At 34.3% G+C, this 19044-nt stretch overlaps 1 protein-coding gene across 2 annotated transcripts in view; it reads left to right on the top strand.

Moving 5' to 3' along the window:
- DOK6 (docking protein 6) overlaps nucleotides 1-19044 on the top strand; it is a 246417-nt gene that overhangs the window by 166550 nt on the left and 60823 nt on the right. For both annotated transcript variants that reach the window (XM_084511406.1, XM_084511407.1), the window contains exon 6: nucleotides 13054-13192. In XM_084511406.1, the coding sequence (XP_084367532.1) occupies nucleotides 13054-13192 (139 nt within the window). The remainder of the gene's footprint in view (nucleotides 1-13053; nucleotides 13193-19044) is intronic.

Here is a 19044-nt window from a genome sequence, read left to right as displayed (position 1 = left end):
TTTAGCATTTCAGGAATAACATCTAGTCAGAAAGTGTGGAAGATCTGAGCACAAAGTAGCAAGAAGAAGTTAGTCGAAGAGATGCATGTTATTGGCAAACTGACTGTCTCAAATAGTTCGTGTCACAGGTACTGTGTCATTTTATGGTATGCTTCTTTAAGCCCCATTGGACCAATTTCTTTCTCAGAGAGAGAAAAAAAAAAGAGAGAGAGAGAGAGAAATAAATAAAAAAAAAAAAAAAAGAAACAAAGAAAAATGAGCATGATTAGCTCTCAGCCTTAGAAGTGCAGATGAAATGGAGGGCAGCCAAGAAAAAAGTGTTCAGTGCATGTGGAAGTAGTGTCAAATAACTGGTAAAAAGGACCATCAGAGCAGAAAGACAATTAGAGCAGAAATAGTAATACACAGAAATAGAAATGTATATTAGCATTTGTCTTGAGACTAATATTCTGTCCGTGATATGAAGGGTACCTATAATATGAATGTTCCAGAGTGAGAAAATAGGAAAGTACTTCAAAAGACTTTTGGCAGGGGTACTCAAAATCGTTTTAATGGCATACATGAAATAGCCACAAACATACCCAAGCTATGATGCATAAATATCTAGGGAAGGTGTGGTCATCTTTCACTGCATAAGTATCCACAATACCATAATGGAATTGTGTCCTTCGTATTGGACTTGATGATCCTTAAGGGTCCCTTCCTACTCAGGATATTCTATGATTCTATGATTCTATGATTCTATTCTTCCACCAAAGTGGATTCTATTCTTCCAAAGTGTTTGCTTTTTGGATAGCTATATATAAATGTTTAATGAAATCAGTAAGTCTATAGTTAATGGATTTTTTTAATTTATTTTTTTAAACCTGGCATACAGAATCATGGACAGAAGGGCTTGATACAGTCCAGTGTTCAGAGCAGTTCCATGGCTGTTATAAATTTCTTATAAAAATATTACTAAAGCAGTGCAGGACAGTAGGAGCTTAAATTATGAAACATTGAACCTAGATGAGTAAGCTCCAGTGTAAAAGTAACTCGTTAGTGTTTTTGTTGTTGTTGTTGTTGTTGTTTTGTTGTTATTTTTTTGTTATTTTTGTTGGTTTATTTGTTTGTTTTTCACAGCAAAGGTAGATTGCTTTTTTTCATTTTGCTTTCTAACAATGCCCCAGATTCAATGGGAAGAGAGCAGGCACGCTGTGTTTGAAAAGCTTGCGAATTAAAGAAAATAGATTTGAAAAGCCTATGCATTAAAGAAAATGGATTTCATGCTTTTAGATTCTACTCTCCCATATTTGTTTTGAAGTCTGTGTGTTTTTTCCCTGCTGGTGGACTTGTCAAGGAGCATTTCTTGTCAATTAGTAGCATCTCCTGCCATGCAAGAAACTGGACTGAGGGAATATTTGCAAATAATAGACAGTGGCACATACACGCAATCACTAATACTTGCCATTCTTACACTCTTTTGTTTTAAGCAAAATCCTCACTGAAACTAACCCAAAGCATTTCTTTCTCTAGTACAGTGTAAGCAGTTTCACACAGGACTCATAGCAGATATTCAACTAAGAGTAATTGATTGCTATTAATCAGGGTCAGGAATTTATCAAAACTTCAGAAAATGGATAGCCATTCCATCCAGCAAAGTTTTAGAAATATGATACTTCTTGGAAAATATGTGGTGAGCCAGTCGTTAGAATATCAGAATATTAGAATATTAGGCATATGAAATTATAAATGGCAACTAATAAATTGTAGTTATTTTTCATCCTTTTTATATGCTTTTCCTCTCCTTTTTCTGCATCATTTTGGTCCATGCTTCCTTGTGCTGATTTTCTTTTGCAGGCCACCTGCCACTCGTTTTTTAATCTCTTTGTTTTTTTTTTTAATCCTTTTGTGTGAAGTAAATACTAGTACCTTTTCCTATACTCTTACTCCTGTAGTTGAAAAGACTGTCTACTTTTACATAACAAAATTTTACAGAAATGTTTTGAGGGTTCTCAAGTTCTTATCAAGTTGCTACTTCTCTGAACATTTCAACAATCAGGCTAAAGAGAAATTCTTGCTGAGATTTTTCCCCCTGCTGGAAGCACCAACAGAAAGATATTATATACACAGTCAAAGTTGGAATCAGAGATGCCAGGCAAATGCAGTGTGATTTGTTTGATCCATAATAGAATTGCTGTTGTTATCAATTGAGAGAAGAACAGAAAAAATGTCTGTTTCAATTCTGCTCGGCTTAGGTAAAAAAGGAAAAGGTAAAGAAAGTGGGAGGAAAGTCATGTTTCTTCTCTACATACCACAAGTAAAAAAATGGTGGAAGTTCAATTAATGTTTTATGTTTGTGGTGGGGGCCATGCCTTTCATGTAATTATTTTTCTATATAATGTTATTATTGCACATACAGTTTACCACCAAAGGACTTACTTGACTGCTTGTATCTGTATGCACTAGGGATGTGGTCTTCTGTTCTTACTGTAAGCTCCTGAGAAATCCAGCTTTTTTTTTTTTTATTTTTTTTTTTTTAGCAAATCCCCATCCTGTCTTGCCCCCAGTGTTTTTAGTTTTGTGATTAGTGTTGGTGAGTCCTTGGATATTATTAGCATATGTTAATTACTGATTAGTGTATGTACATAGAATGGTGAGTGTCTCTGGACAACTCTGTGTGCCCATAATATTTGCATATGACTTTCTGAAAATTCCTCTTTCATCAAAGTAGTCAAAGCAGTAGCTCTCATATTATGCAGACAGAGAGTGACATTGAAAGAAAACAACAGTGGTTATAACCCCATCACAATAAAAACAAAGTGTACGGAAAGTTTCAGAGTGGCTGACCACAAATGCTTTAAAGTGGCCAAACCCATTAATGATGCTGCACTTAAAGAGGGAAGAAAAGAAAAGAAAAAAAGAAAAAAAAAAAATAAAATCAAACTTGGAATGTCTTTTGTAGTAGTGAAAACTCACAAAGCAAACAGCATAGACTGCTGTGTTCTCCCTTCATTACTCCTTTGCACTTTGTGTGTCCCACTTTTGATATGGGAGAATTCAGCTTTATTTTCCATAACCTGGAAAAGATGATGTTTTGAATATACATCATAATTAACTATAATTTGCTTTTCTTCACATGTTCTATAGTACTGAACCTGGCTTTATATTAGCTCATTAATATTTTTTACCTCTAGTGTCTTAATATTTACTCAACCACTAAAAATGTTAACTTTATTAGTTCATTACCATTCAACCCTCCAGAATTTTTCCCTGGCCTCCTTAAGGGAACATATTCTTATACTTTTATTGAACTTCAGGAAATGCCTGTGTCCTCTGCTTCTGTCAACATAAAAAGTAGAGTAACAACACAAATGCAATATCTGACTGCATCATATTAGGTACAAAGTGTTTCCAGTAGCATTTAATATGTAGAGGCATTATAGGATAAAATATCTTACAGATCGTTTTGAACGTGGTCCTACATTTAATATTTAATATCATATTATTGGTAAGTGCAGGTACAAAGTGTTTTTTTTTTTATTACTTCTTTTTGGTTGAACTTTTAGGTTGACCATATTGACCAAATATTGTTGGCATATGTGCAATAGTGTCCAGTATCATAGCTTTGGAGCACCCCCAGTTCCTCGAAAATGAAATAAACAATTTTATCTACTAACACTAGTTCCTCGGCTACTACTTTGCTAACATCTGTAAATTGGCAGATGCTTCCTTTACAAAACTCTGTTTCCAGAGAGATGATTGAATAAGTTCAGAGTTGTGCCTCATTTCATCAAGAAACAACTTGGACACTAGCAAGTCTAAGCTAAGAGGATTTCCACCCTCACTGGGAGTAGTCCCAAACATAATGGTGCCTTTAGGGCTCTGAAAGGGAAAAATAAGAAAATGAAGATCCTAAGCTGCTAAGTTTTGTTGCCTCTGTTGTAGCAAGTAGTGATGCACTGCCAGAGGCCAGAGGGTCCCTGTATGCTTTCATTTACTTTAAACAGTAGTGATCTTATTTGAGTTTTCTCACTAACATTTATGTATTTGGCAAAATCAGTGTTATTGCTGTAGATTAATGCTGCTTCACCTGTTTTTCTACTTAAGACAGTGAGAGGAATTGAGTAATATTGTTATGAGATGTGCTTGCCTTCACTAGAGAATAATAGGGTGGCAAACATCCTGTAGCAAATAACTGTATTTGAATATGATCCCATGTTCCAGAACTTGGAGACTATATCCCTTTCATTCAAAAGTGACATGAAAAATAATAGCTGAACCATGCTGAGTGAAATAGCTTAATCAAAAACATTTAGCTGTTTGTCATCTTCATAACATCTTTATTTTTTTCAGACCACTGTTTTCAGTTGTGTCTTTGCAGTATAGCCAACTGTAACTGCCACTTCTGCACTAAAATTATAATAGTGATATAAGAGTTCTTGGTTTATCTTTCTCAGAGCTGCTAAGGACATATAATCTTCCAAGACACTGTTAAATATTATTTCATCATTATCAACAAGAACTGAGCTTTACAAACCCAGATAATTAATTTTTCAGGAACATTTTCGTGTTCGTTCTGTTAAACTGTAAAAAAATGCAAATGTCTTGTGTATTTAAGAATATGTCAACAATTGTTTTTATTATCCTTCCTTTGTTTTTTATCAATTTCCTTTTTGCATGATATATATAAGATCTAAAAAGGGAAGGGAAGGGAAGGGAAGGGAAGGGAAGGGAAGGGAAGGGAAGGGAAGGGAAGGGAAGGGAAGGGAAGGGAAGGGAAGGGAAGGGAAGGGAAGGGAAGGGAAGGGAAGGGAAGGGAAGGGAAGGGAAGGGAAGGGAAGGGAAGGGAAGGGAAGGGAAGGGAAGGGAAGGGAAGGGAAGGGAAGGGAAGGGAAGGGAAGGGAAGGGAAGGGAAGGGAAGGGAAGGGAAGGGAAGGGAAGGGAAGGGAAGGGAAGGGAAGGGAAGGGTGCAGTCAAAAATCTCCACAGAGTGGGTTGTTCTGCATATACATATTTATTAATTGCCTACACTGTGCAAAGTGAATTGAATACTGACACAAGATAGCAATTTGCATGCTCAAGCTAGTATACTTTTACTTAGAGGTGCTAAAGCATAAACAGCACCATTCAATCTTCCCCATCAAATTGTTGATGTTTTATGAAACTAATATTTACACAGGAAGGAATAAAGTTCATATATATAGTCATATTAAAGTATTTGGGATTTGGCTTATTAGACCAGGAAATCTCCTCTAAGAGAGGAGAAACTAACTGTAGTTTCTACCGTTGAAGAAATAGAAAATGTAGCCTCTGTATGGTATGTTTACCATTAAGTACGGATATATTTCATAATTTTATGTCAATCTCAACATTCTGCTTCTTATGCACAACTCCAATGAAATCTGCTTCTCTGCTTTTTGTACTTTAACTAGCATTGGAAATGAGTTACTATATTTAACTCTTCAGCATTATTTCACATTTATTCTGATACACAATGGTAACTAAAATAAATAAAGTATTTTAATGGAAATACACAAGGAAGTTTGTTAGTTACCTAAATAAAAATGGTCTGAAAAAAAGTCCAAAACAGAGTCCTGCTTATTATCAAAACCAAGCCTTGGGGAAGGAAAATAATAATAATAATAATAACAACAATAATAACGAGAAGAAGAAGAAGAAGAAGAAGAAGAAGAAGAAGAAGAAGAAGAAATATTAATATTATTATTGCCACTGTCTCTTAACTATGTCTTATGATGGACAAGAAAATATTGCTGGAAACGAATTAGAGAGTTACAATGGTGGTGGATAATCACTCAGTCATTGGTATAGTCCAGAGAAAGGCATAGCTTTCTTTTTGTGCTTCTGTTAAGCAAAAAGTGGACAGCATATGACATGCAGGAATGCAGGAATGGGATAGTGTCCCTGAAGCTTTAACAATGAGATATATGCCCCACTAGTCTAAATGGGCTAAAACAGAGACACAGCAAAGACACAGCAATTGTAGAAGCAGCCCAAGCAATGAGAAGAAAAATTTCCCAGGAGGCATAATTACCTCAAATACTGTACAGAAATCTCTCCCATCTGACAAAACAAATAAAAACATGTTTTCATGATTGAAAAAAAAAAAATGTATTATATTATTCCCCTAAAATCATCACTTGGTTTAGGCAGAAAGAGAAATAATCTCATCATACTTTTTTTGTTGTTGTTGTTTTGTTTTAACCATGACTACATATAATATCTTAAAAAGCTATGTAACTATCATTTGGAAAGTATCACAGTCCTCTAGGAAATAATGGAGAAGGACTGCTTTCCTCTGAGTAATTGAATGTCAGCTATCTTGGAGAATATCATCACTCCTTTCCATCCTTATGTTCTCAGAATTGCAGAATGATGCCATAAAAGGACTTATTAGGAAATCTGTGCCTTTAGTTCTTTTAGTTGAAAACACTGAAGATGACTCAAGAAATACAAGATCTGACCTTGAACAAATCTAAGCTGCATGATCAAGTTACTGAGCTTCATCATGTGGTAATACTCCATGCATTAACTTATGCCAAATTCAAGAAGATTCCACATGAAAGAGAGACAATTTAAGATTAAACACTGTGCTACTTCATAACCTATGTGCAGGAACAGTGAAAAGTTACCCATCTCAGCTGAAGTGCAACAATATTACAATAAATTTTATAAAGGAATATCTATCTAAGCAATTAGTAGATATCTTACATAATTAATTTTTCTTGTTGTATATACTTGTCAGTAAATAACTATAGTCTAGGGGGACAGCCAGATGCCTCATATATCAGATAATTTTCACTATTATTTATCTCAGATCATAAAATTGTCAGGATATCCCTGTTTGACACTCCAATGAAACTCTGAAATGATGACAGCAAAGCAAGGCAATCTAACTCATTAGTCACATAGGATGTGAGCAACAGACAAGGCTCAGCAGATTTTGAGATTCTGTGTCTGCTTGTTCTGTGTTTTGCCCTTTATATTGCTGCTGTGCTTTGTGTTGGTGATTTCCATTTCCCTTTTGTGGATATTTCACAGGACATTTCCCTACTTTCACTGTCCTTGTCCCACATATAGGGCTTTCTATCCACATCTATATCTGAATTAATTACACTTTCTGCACATTTCTCTCATTAATTGCCTTCTCTCTGCTTCACTCATAGACCCTTCCTGGATCCCATACATATCCTATTTTTGTAGTTATCTTTTTTTCCTACTGATTCACCCACAAAATGTATCAGTTTTTGATTGCTTTATTCTAAGTCAGATTCTTAGCAACATTTTCTTGCTTCTTCCTGGTTTTCTATCCTTTCAACACAGAAGTTCACCTTACAGCTTTATAAAAATCTACATTGTTTGTTTTAGAATTCGTGATAACTATTCCAAGGTATAAATTGAGTTGTTATTTGTTTGTTTGTTTTGTTTGTTTGTTTATCTCAATATGCTCCCATCAGAAGGAGTTCATTTGTTTTTCTTGCTATTATTATTATTATCTCAGGAAATAGCAACTTTGGGAGGAAGCAAGTTAGCGTGTATTGAAAGTTGGAGAGAGCAAAGCTTTTGGATCCTCAGGGGAGCTTTGTATTCATTTCTCTGTGAGCTCTACTGGTTAGCAAGTCTGTGTTTCGTGTGCGCTGTGTGTAACGTCCTTGCACACAAAGAACAAACAGGATTTCTGTCAAAATGGCTTAGTCCAAGTTGAGATAACAACAAGCATGGAAAGAACAAAAGTGAGACATGCACAAGGGGATGTGCATCTCCTCTGATAATCAAATTAAACTGAAGGCAAAATTGCTACTTTCGACCACTTTTTAGAAAATCAGAGCAGTAGTAGTAACACAAGAAATAAGTACCTTGGTTCAAAGTTAAATATTTTATATCATATGGCTCTTTCCCAACCGACATCCATATCTTCGAGGCTTTAAAGAAAGGCCATTTATTATTTACTGCTCCTCTTGTGACAGAGAAGGTTTGCTTCCCTATATCAAATCTGACCACATTCTTTGCATACAGGAAATAAGCACTAGCTAACTTTTTTACTGCACCTTGAAGTATCTGAGTGAACAGCTTTGCTCTTTAAAGGAAATCATCTTGCACACATTGAGTGTGGACTACACTACAGTAATTGCATTCATTTTGGTACTGCTGACTGCTGACTTTTAGCACTCAGATTTCTGGACAATACTTAATCATGATCTAGTCTCATTCAAAAATTAAATTTTATTTTTATTTAAAGAACTAGAAATGCCAAAAAAGGGTACTAATTTATTATGCATTAGTTATTAAGAGCTATTAAGAGTTATTGATAGTAAGTAGTTGTTAATTCTAAAGGTTATTTGTTTGGTGCCTATTTGAGGATATTTACCTTTTTAAAGTTATTTTTCTGTAGTTCTATACGTTGCTGAGTAATGAACTTACAAATCACCCATTTCTTTAATGCTAAACTGTATATGGGTATAAAGAAATCACTCAAAACCATTAAAAAATAGATATATGAAGAACTAAACTCTTTCTGGTTACAAATGTCTTTGTTTCTTTTGTTTTAAAGCAAAGACTTATAGCAAATAATGTTCCTAGGCATCTCATATTTCAGACAACCTTCGTTATTGTGAAAATACATTTTATATTTTACTGAAATAGTGAAATGAAACTGTCAGGCATGAGAGTATGAACCTCTGTTTGGGAAAAAGTACCATTTGTATATGGTGGTCAAGTCAACAAAGTTTCCTTTTTGGGGGGAATTCTGTGAGGTTACTATATGGTACTGATTTTGCTCTAATAGACGAACTTCTGTAGTGACCAGAGGCAGTGGGAAACCATTATGTGGATTTGGGAAATGTTGAGAACATCTGGCAAGAGTGGTGGGAAAATCTCTTTTGGCTGAACATAAATCTTACCTTGAGTACAACCAGGAACTTTCATTGTGGATCTCTGAGTCCACAATGAATCCACAAAGTTCTTATTTTAAGAACTAAAAATTTTATGATGATTTTCAGACCTTGTGCATCTACTTGTTTCATTATCTGCCCATTATAATTCTTTAACAATAGAGGAAAAAAATACACTTTTCTATTTCAGTCAAAGCACTTCATACATTTTAATGCATTGAATCCTTAAATATCCTAAAGCATAGGTTAATCACATCCCTGTTTTAAAGTTGGAAAACACAGAAATAGAGAAGCTAACATCGGCAGTTTTCAAGCATTCACAGACTGTTAAGTCTCTCATAAAAAATTAAAGTATACAAAACCAGTGAATTTTTTTGACAGCGAAGGTCATATCAAGTTGGAAAAGCTGCAGTGCAAACCTGTGGCAGTACCAGGAAAAGAACAGTTCCACACCTTCATTCTGTCTTTTCTCTAATGTGACTTTAGGAAATATAAAATTTATACGTTACTACTTGGATATAAAATAATTTTTGTTTATTAAGAAAAAAATGGACATAAAACTATTTTGGAAAAAAAAAAAAAAGAAATATGATGAAAATTTTTGGTTTATGCTCTGGGGAAGGTCATTTTTCATTTCAAAAGATTCTAGAAAAAAGAGTTTAAAAGTTTTTGAGGACAGCTCTCAAGCAACAATAATTTGATTGAATTTTAAATATAATTCACTGTAACAAAAAAAAAATGCATTAAGTACAACCACATGTGGTGTGTATTTTGAACTAAGAGTCTTTAATTTACTCAGTTACTTCACATTCAGTCAAGCAACGTGTTAACAAAGCTAAAGCTGAAACTGTAGTTTGAAATGGACAGTTATCTGGCACCTAAAAGAGACTGCAGAATAAAATAAAATAAAATAAAATAAAATAAAATAAAATAAAATAAAATAAAATAAAATAAAATAAAATAAAATAAAATAAAACAAAACATATATATAGTGTCTTTGCTCTGCTGACTGTTTTGACTGTAAATAGGACATGCCCAAAAGTATGTTTTAGCATATCTGTTTGTCCATTTTCTTTGGCCAGATATGTAAAACTTCCCTTGTCCTTTCTGGAAAACTCATAGAGTACACTTACCCCTCTCCCTGTCCCCATCATGCTTCTTCTAGTTCCATAAATTCTTCTAATTCAGGAGTTTTTCTAATTCAGTCTGTTTCAACCTTCCCTTGAAAGACTGTAACTAAACCTGAAACATGCCTCTCCTCTCAGTGACCTAAGGTCTAATCACTTTTCATCTCAATGAAACAATAAAATATTGAGGAGATGAACAGAAATACTTCACTATAGCAAAGGAAATCACCTTTTTGGAAGGCTGCTTGCAAAAAACAAGTTTAGATGGCAGGAAGGGAGTTTCATTCAAAGTTTTTGCTTTTATAGAGCTCAGGCTTGCTGTTGGCTTCATTCCTGGTGCCTTTAAGTCATGTTTAACATAAAAGGGCTATTTGACACTCGAACAAATGAGGCCCATAATTCTCCTCCACATCTAATTTTGAGCCTCTGCATGTATATCATACACTGTTAGCTAGGGAAACCCATAATCCTGGGAGGCTGCCATCAACAGTTTTCCAATGTTGGCATGACATGTCAACTGTGGTCACCCGCTCCAACTGGAAAGCTGGTCCCCGCTGTGCCATCCTGGGTGGTGGAAGCAGTGCCGCAGGGGTGCAGCAGTCTGCATGCCTGCCTCCAACTTGGCGGCACACAGATGATACAGGATGTGATCAAATCAGCAGTGGGGGTGATTAGGTTTTGCTCCGTCAAAATAAGCAGCTTAACTCCTGAATCTTAATCACGTTCCATTGCCTGCTTCCTTGTTTTTATCCCTGTAGGATTTTTCATCTTCTGAAACCAACAAAGAGATCATATTTTGCTTCAGTTTCTGAAACCTCATCTTTTTTTTTTTCTTTTTTTTTTTTCAGACATTCCATTCCATGCTGTTTGAATTTTATTAAGATCTCTTTACACAAAAGCAGAGTACCAGCTATATGATGCCCTGAGGGATCTCAAAGACTGTTGCTATAATGTCTCAAAACTCTTGAGACATTTTATTTCTACCATAAGCTCCCTGGAGGATTGTGGCTAAGAATATAAAGTATCTTAAATGTTTATAGCAGGGATCTTGATCTCCACTGGAATTCAGTGTGAAAGTTTGGGTATTTTTTCCCATTTGTCTATTAACTGGCACATCTCATTATTACGGATCAAATAATACCTGTCTGCAAAATGGCTTATATTTTTCTTACATCTTGGGATGAGTGGAGACTTTTTGTTTCAAAAGTATGGATGTTTGTAACATCGTGAATCATCTATTCCTAAAACTATGACTTTCTTTTCAACATCTCAAATGGTCATTACTAAGTATGTTCACCAGGCATTTTGCAGAAGCAGCTCTATTTTATGTTTCTGCTTCCAATACTTTCTATTCTCTTATGCACAGCCATGCATAAGTTCATTACAGGAGACCCAAAAAAGCATGCCTCCTCCAGTGTACAAGCAAAGATTTAGTAGGTGTTAATAAGGTTTTATTTTAAGTGGTCAGTCCTGAAATCAAAAGGAAATGCTGGATTCTCAATAATTTTTTATAAAACACAATAGCCATGTAAAGAAATAATGTTACGAATTAGAGAGACAGGTTTTAAAATAAAATTTCAGAATAAGAATTATTTAGAATTCAGAAGATGTATTTATAAGAAGATAACTCATGAAAAGAAATGATTCAGTTTTCAAAAAGCTGTTTTGTAATTGTGTGTGTGCACATAAAATAGCAGGAGACATATTTAATGACTAAATAAAATAATATAGATCTATATGTTAGTTTGATTGGACAATATTTTGTACAATTTAATTTCTGAATAATCATTCAGATCCTGGATTCAAACTTTAAATATATTGATATTTAAAACTTTTTTGAATGTTCAACCAGGACACATTTTTCTAAAATGCTTAGTAACAGTAATTCTGTATGCCTTGGACATCCTGGGACCATACTGAAGGTGTTGGGATATTCAAAACATCACATAACATATAACATAATAAATAAACCAAAAAGAAATTAAAGAACCCTGGTATTTTAGGGAAATTTAAGTCTTTCTGTTGTCGAAGGATGTTATGCATCAGTGACTCAAGTCAACAATTTTCTGTCAAAGATAACTCTGAAAATCTTTACAGGCAGTATCAGACCAAATCAAAAGGATTTTTATTGTTCTGTTTCTAAAATTTCAAAAAGAAATATATAAAAATACAGAGATGAGACATAGATAATCTCATCATGGAACTACTAATATAAATATGTCAGATTCCACTGCTGTTTAGCACAGTATATATCCTTGAAGTAACCGTCACTCAATAGTCTACCACGTGTGGTCTACTAATTTTTTCTGTTTCTCAGCCCTCTTTGTCCTTGCATTTACTATATACCACTTTTTTTCCTCTGAATAATGCCATAAGGCTATCACAGTAAGGGTGATAGAAGTTGCTCTTTCAAAAGAAGAAGGTTAATTTATGGATTTTTTTATTTATTTAATCTTCTTAGGCAATAGAATTACTGTTTCTATTGTCAAATAGACTGAATGTCTCTTGTAATTATAAAGAGATTTAGATATTGCCTCACATAAATGTACTGAGGCAGACGTATTTTAACTCTTGTAATGCTGCCTTTCCATACAGCTTCTCTGTAGTGATCAACCCAAAGAATATTTTTAATTGGCCAGTGTTATGTTAAAATGTCAGCTATTCAAAGTCATGCTATACTATGTACTTCTGTTATCAATTGGTTAAGATAATTAAATTTAGCTCCTACGTAGCCATGCAGACATTTGAAATAATGCTATATACAAGTGACTTCATTACTTCAAGTTTTATTCTGTGATAAAACTTATTTTTGACTGTTCAGAGAATGATTTAAACTGAATTTAGAGGTTGTGTTCATGAAGTTCTGCACTTTTCTTGCAATATGTCTCTCTTTAATGGAAAAAATAACTGCAGATAGTCAGAATCCAAAAGATTAACTATAAAAGTTGGCATTTTCTACTGCAAGGTGTGCACTTTTTATAATAGATAAAAATTACACTACTCTTTTTTTTTTCCTTCTGTTCTGCTTACTGCAGGATGTGTGACACAGGAGAAGGGCTGTTCACCTTTCAGACACGAGAAGGAGAAATGATATATCAGAAAGTCCATTCTGCAACACTGGCAATAGCAGAACAACATGAAAGATTAATGATGGAGATGGAGCAGAAGGCACGGGTAAGGTCCCATCACTTATATATTTGAACTTATAAGGATTGGCAATGAACAGAAGTCTGTACTAATGTCAGTCTATGGATTCGGACATAATAACAGTATTAGCTGCATGACTAAGACAAAACAATCTTTAGCTTTTATGTATTTTCATGGTCATGGATTTTCAGCATTTGCTATACAGTGATCTATTGTTGCTGTCTTTTTGGAAGAGTAGATACCACTAAGCGCTAGATCCATGGTTATCTTCTTGAAAACTGTGGTTCTCTTACTCTGAGATGAGACTATTTGTCAGCTGATAGTCAGCTGACAGCTGACAGCTGACTATCAATGACTAAGTGTTAATTGGTCCTTATGGCCTCACATGTGGAAAAAGACCAATGTAAACAATCCAAGGTGACAGCAGGCATGTACTGTTTTACTTAACACAGGAAAGAAATTATTTCCCCTTACAGTGAAGTGAACTCATAAAGAGCTATTTTTTTAATTTCAAGGTCAGAATTCCTAGTTTTCACAAGTTATCTTTAAGCACTCATAGAAGCTACTGAAAAGTTTAGAATATTTAAGACTAATAATAATAATATAATAATAATAATAATAATAATAAAGACTACCTTTGTATGCTTAGGAGTAGAGATGATCTTAAGTGATCATTCTAGAAAGCTAACTTTGAAGTGTGGTTTGAAGCTACCTTTATATTCACCGAAGAGGGAAGATATGGGAAGGCCAGGAAACATTTTCTGCATGGTTTTCATAGAATCATAGAATGATTTGAATTGGAAGAGACCTTAAAGATGTTCTAGTTCCAACACTCCTGTGATGGGCAGGGATATCATCCACCTTTCCTCTCAGATGACCACAGTTCTCCACACATCTTTCTCCCTAGAAAGAGATTTCAGGGTAATTGCACCCTTTCCACTGACATTCTCTTCATTCTTTCCTTTGCCCACCATGCAAATGTCCACAGTCACACAAACATGACTGCATGATCCTCTTCCCACATACTCCATCGCTGTCAAAATATCTCACACTCCTGAGAGAAAAGCTCTTTCAAAGCTCTTTCTTGTCTCTAAGAAAAAGCTGAGATGGGAAGCCATAAAAACTGAACAAAGTAGTACCGTGTTCAAAAAAACTTGAGATACATAAACTTTGGACAGAAAAAATAGGAAAAGGAATATTTACAATCAAGATATAAGGTTAGGGACACAAAAACAATTGCTAGAAAGTCCAAGCCAAGATAGATGGCAGAGTAAATGTATCTCAAGCACTTGGGGGGGTGGAGGGGGGAACTGCATTCTGCTGGGCTGGAAATGATTTAATAATAGTCCAAAACCAGGAAAAAGCATCATTATAAATGTTATGTTTTTAAAATGTCTACACCCGTAAGAGAAATTACAGCATTTTCAAGCTGCCCTAATAAGCACTCTAGACCTGAATCCATATTCCTTTCATGGAATCACCAATTTCAGATTTTCCACCAGTGCTTCTGATTAGCAACTTCACTGCCTAGCAAAGCTGATCCCATTCTGCCATCAGATGACTTCCCTAAAACCTCATTTGTGATGACTGTGGCCATATGGTATCAAACTCTAAGAGCAGACTGAGAAGTAGAAATGACTCAACATCCATGCAGCATATAATATACCTGGTTTCTAGATAAAGCTGTTCTGTCATCAGCATGGGGAGATGGGTAGAGGCTTATGGCCTATTGTAGGCTATGTAGAAGCTGTAGGCTATGCAAAAGAGGCTCAAAAACTAGTTGATTTTTAAACTCCAACTAGTAAGGTAATGTTTTGGTTTTGGAAGCTCTGCTGCTCTTGACTGATGGGGTGCTGAACTTTTAACACATTTTCTGGATTAACTGCAGCATCTGAGTTGTATTCATATTAGGAATAAAATATGAAGATACTAAATAGATTAAATGTATTATTTTCCTTTTAGCAAGCATAACTTCTCTCTAATATCTAAACCCTACAGTTTAACCAAATACCTATCTATATTATTTTTTCCCTTAATTTCTGAAATCAAAGTACAAGCAAGAGATCTCTTAAATCTGGGATCTAGGGGCTACAGTTGTCTTTAAGCCTTCCTAAAGCTTGACCTTTGTTCCTTTGTTTTTACAGCCCTAGAGTTGATTTGTATTGTTTTGTTTTACTTTTTCTTGACCCTTTCTGTAATATACAGCTTACATATAATATCATATAATTAAATATATATATACTTTTTGTGAAGGTGAAAATGAAAGAAATTTAAGTAAAGGAAATAGTATAATAGTATATCCATTATTATACAGATCAGAAAAAGGGAAGAAATCTAATGACATTACTTCTTCCTTACAATCTTCAGAAGCTATATATTAGGAAGGACTCTTAAATATGTGTTCTCTCCTAAATGTTAACACATTTTAAGTAACTAATACTTCAGTTTAGTTTATTTTTTCCAGATTATGTTACAATCCAATATTGTAAAAAGTGAAAGCAGAAATCAAAATGCATTCTTTACTAGAACAACCTTGATGAAATGTGTAGGTAATGATTAGTTCTCATAATGAATATATAAAGTGAATATAGAATATAAGACAATACAAACCTTACTGATTAAAAAACAAACAAACAAAAAAGACATGAAGCATACACACACACACACGTTTAAAAAAAAAAAAAAAAAAAAAGCTGAAGTAGGTAGTCAGGTGCACACTTTTGTTTTCTACCACAACTCTTCCAAAGTATAACTCTGGAAGAAGGATCTGAAACATGAGATCAATTGTCACTGACATAGATGTGTTTCCAGGTTGGTTATTGGCTTTACTGTGATCAAAACAGACTGGATTTTATTCAAAAACTAAATCAAAACTAAGTGAAGAATGACCTAATTTAGCTCAGGTGCTCTTCTTGATTGAGTTTGAAATGTTAAATTGACAGTATGATAATGTTTTATGCTCACTTTGTTTTGGGCAATAGAAAATTTGGGCTAATGCTACTACTTAAACTGAAACTATTTGCAGGGAAAGTGTTATCTGTATATGAACTTTTTTCAGACTTCCATTTGTTAATTGCTGAGTGTAATAGAGATGACAATTTGGGCTTAGAGTGGTGTGTGTTTAGGGGGGAGGGACTGATATTGGAGTGTTTTGTTAGTGTTTTTTTCAGTATCAACATGAAAGTGTAATTAAAAATAATTCTTGTATGCTTATTTTTTTCGTTGTGCTATTTTCTGTTGTGCAACATTATAGTTGATAGTCTCTTAAAGATATGTTGTTAACCTATCTATGATAACATATTCTTATCATCAGAATAGTCTGTATTCTTGCATATCTCTTCTCTCTCTCACACACACACACCCTTCTTTTTTAATGTAAGATTTATAAATCCAGTTGAATTGGTAGTCCAGGAATTAAAAACAAAAAGATGATATCCTCAGGAATAGCAAGTATCCCCACCAGTATTGTGATGTTCAGCATGGAAGATATACATTCCTTCCCTGTCCCCAGGCTGGGCTGCAAAGTCCTTCCACTTTGCTTCTATAAGCTCAGGTTCTTATCTGACACAGTGACAGAGTGAGTTAATTCAGTTTGCTAATATGGCAAAAAAAAAAAAAAAAAAAAAAAAAAGGAAGAGGGTTCTGTTGGGTTACTGGGCTGAACTGGTTTGCACTAAACCATGAGATCTTCTCCATTGTGTCTTCACAAGGAGAGGAGGAAAATCAACTATTAACTCTGTAAATGCTGAGCATCATCCTTTCTGCAGCTAGTAAATGAGTTTGATTTTGGTGATCTTTTTAAAGAATCTCAGTTAAAGTAAATCTCATGCATCAGCATACAAACACTGCTGTTCTTAGCTTCATTTGTCTAACCTCTACAGCATGATGACAACATGCATACAAACAGCATTGTGACTTACGGCATGATTTTTCTCCCCAATGTCAGCTTTATTCTGCCACTCAGCCTTCACTGAAAACACTTCTGATAGAACTACTTCACCTATTACTGTCTGAGTGTCTAAAATGTGAGGTTAAGAACTGTAGATTTCTCATATTATGACTCATATGAGGGAAGCACACTGAGGTAATAGTGTTATTCCTTTGTAACCTTATAATTACTTTTTTCAAGCTGCCAATAGAAACCTATTATGTAATCTCAAAATAAAAATAATACAATATGTAAAACAATAATTCTAAAAGAGATAAAGTTGATACTGACCTTCTGATGTTAATGAAACATCAGTAAGACTGAAGGAAAATTTCATAAAAAATGAGTGGTTGGAGTTTCCATAATTTATTATCATAGGAAACTTTCTATGACACTTGTTTTTCTTAACAGAGCAAAGCTGCAAAAATAATGTAGTTTTAGATTGTGATACTTTTAACATTTACCAGAAGATAAACACATTCATAAAACACATCTGTGTACTTTTCTTCCATTCTCATTATTTACAAGCCTTGTATCTAATATTCAACTTAATAAAAGTGAATGAGTCATCATGATAGGTTTCTGTCATTTAAATAAAATAATATCAGTGAGTTTGTATTAAAAACAAATAAATAAATCAAACCTCAGTAGTAGGGGAATAACAAATTTACCAGAGAAGACAAATATCAGGGAATTTAACTGGACTTTAAAAGATGCTGGAGAGGAAGGTGGTTAAGAAACAAGCCTGTAAGTAACTTAATTTTTCTATTCCTTATCTGAAACACGATGAGGACAGTATATCATTAAAACTGGTCTGAGGATAAACATAAATTACAGGGTTGTCAGGCATGGTATGAATGAGAATGTAAATAGAATTAAGAATATCACTGTAAATTGTCATAGAATCAGGAAAAAATAACTGAAGCAGGAGAAAATAATATCATTAATTTCATAGTAAGCTTTTAATTTAGCTTTGCTCTTTAAACAATTCTTTATTATGTATTTCTTTACTTATTTTAAGCTGATCATAGCCTAAACACGTATTTATCAAAACATTACAGAATCAAGCATTGCCAATGAACACACCTACAGATTCTAAATTTTTTCACTTTCAAAAGGTGGTTTCCATTTGAAGTATCCTACCTTTGCCAATGCATCTTCGAGGCCTTACTTGGGATTTGGTTGTCATTTATGTCTGTGTAATGTTACACCTTATTATTTTCCAACTGTGAAAGATAGGAAATGCAGGAACACACTAGTGGATACTGCAGGCACAATGATTATATGAAATATTTACTTAAAATATATGTCTTTTGGGCTCCACTTCAACATTGTAGTTTACTTAATATGATAAAAATCTTTCATGTTGTTATTCTGCCTAAGTGCATTTGGCATTTACCTGAAGTCAGCAAGTACCTGGAGGAGAAAATGGAGGAGAAAATTCCAGAGTTCACCCATACATGGTTTCATGTCATGACACACTGTTTAGGATGTTTCCTTCTGCTTCCATATGATGTATGAGCTCATATATTGAGCTTCTTAATACGTATGATCATTCATGAACTCATGCATTTTATGGTAATTGAGGTATAGTCTCAGGCTCCTTATTCCTGTAAATACGTAATTCAATTCTGTTCTGTATTTCCCACCTGAAACTACTGTATAGTATTGCTGTAGAATATTCATTTAGAAAATTGATAACTCTATAAAAAGATGTGTGCTTTATTATGATGTATAGTTGTTGCATTGTTTACTTGGTTCACACAGGTATTATGAAGCTTCAATTACTCATTCTAGAGGTCTTTGAAAATTACAGGTTAAAGCTGAAATAGCCTTTCAGCGTGTTTGGCAGAAATGACTTCCAGAGAAGTAGAGCTCACCCTTCTTTGCAGTAGAAAACAATAATAGAAAAATGGGAGTCTTCTACTGCAGGACCTGTCTATCCACTGGT

The sequence above is a fragment of the Aythya ferina genome (genome assembly GCF_964211825.1).
Source record: "Aythya ferina genome assembly, chromosome: 2".
NCBI lineage: Eukaryota > Metazoa > Chordata > Aves > Anseriformes > Anatidae > Aythya > Aythya ferina.
Note: the sequence above shows the minus strand (reverse complement) of the source record. Positions and strands in the feature narration are given on the sequence as shown.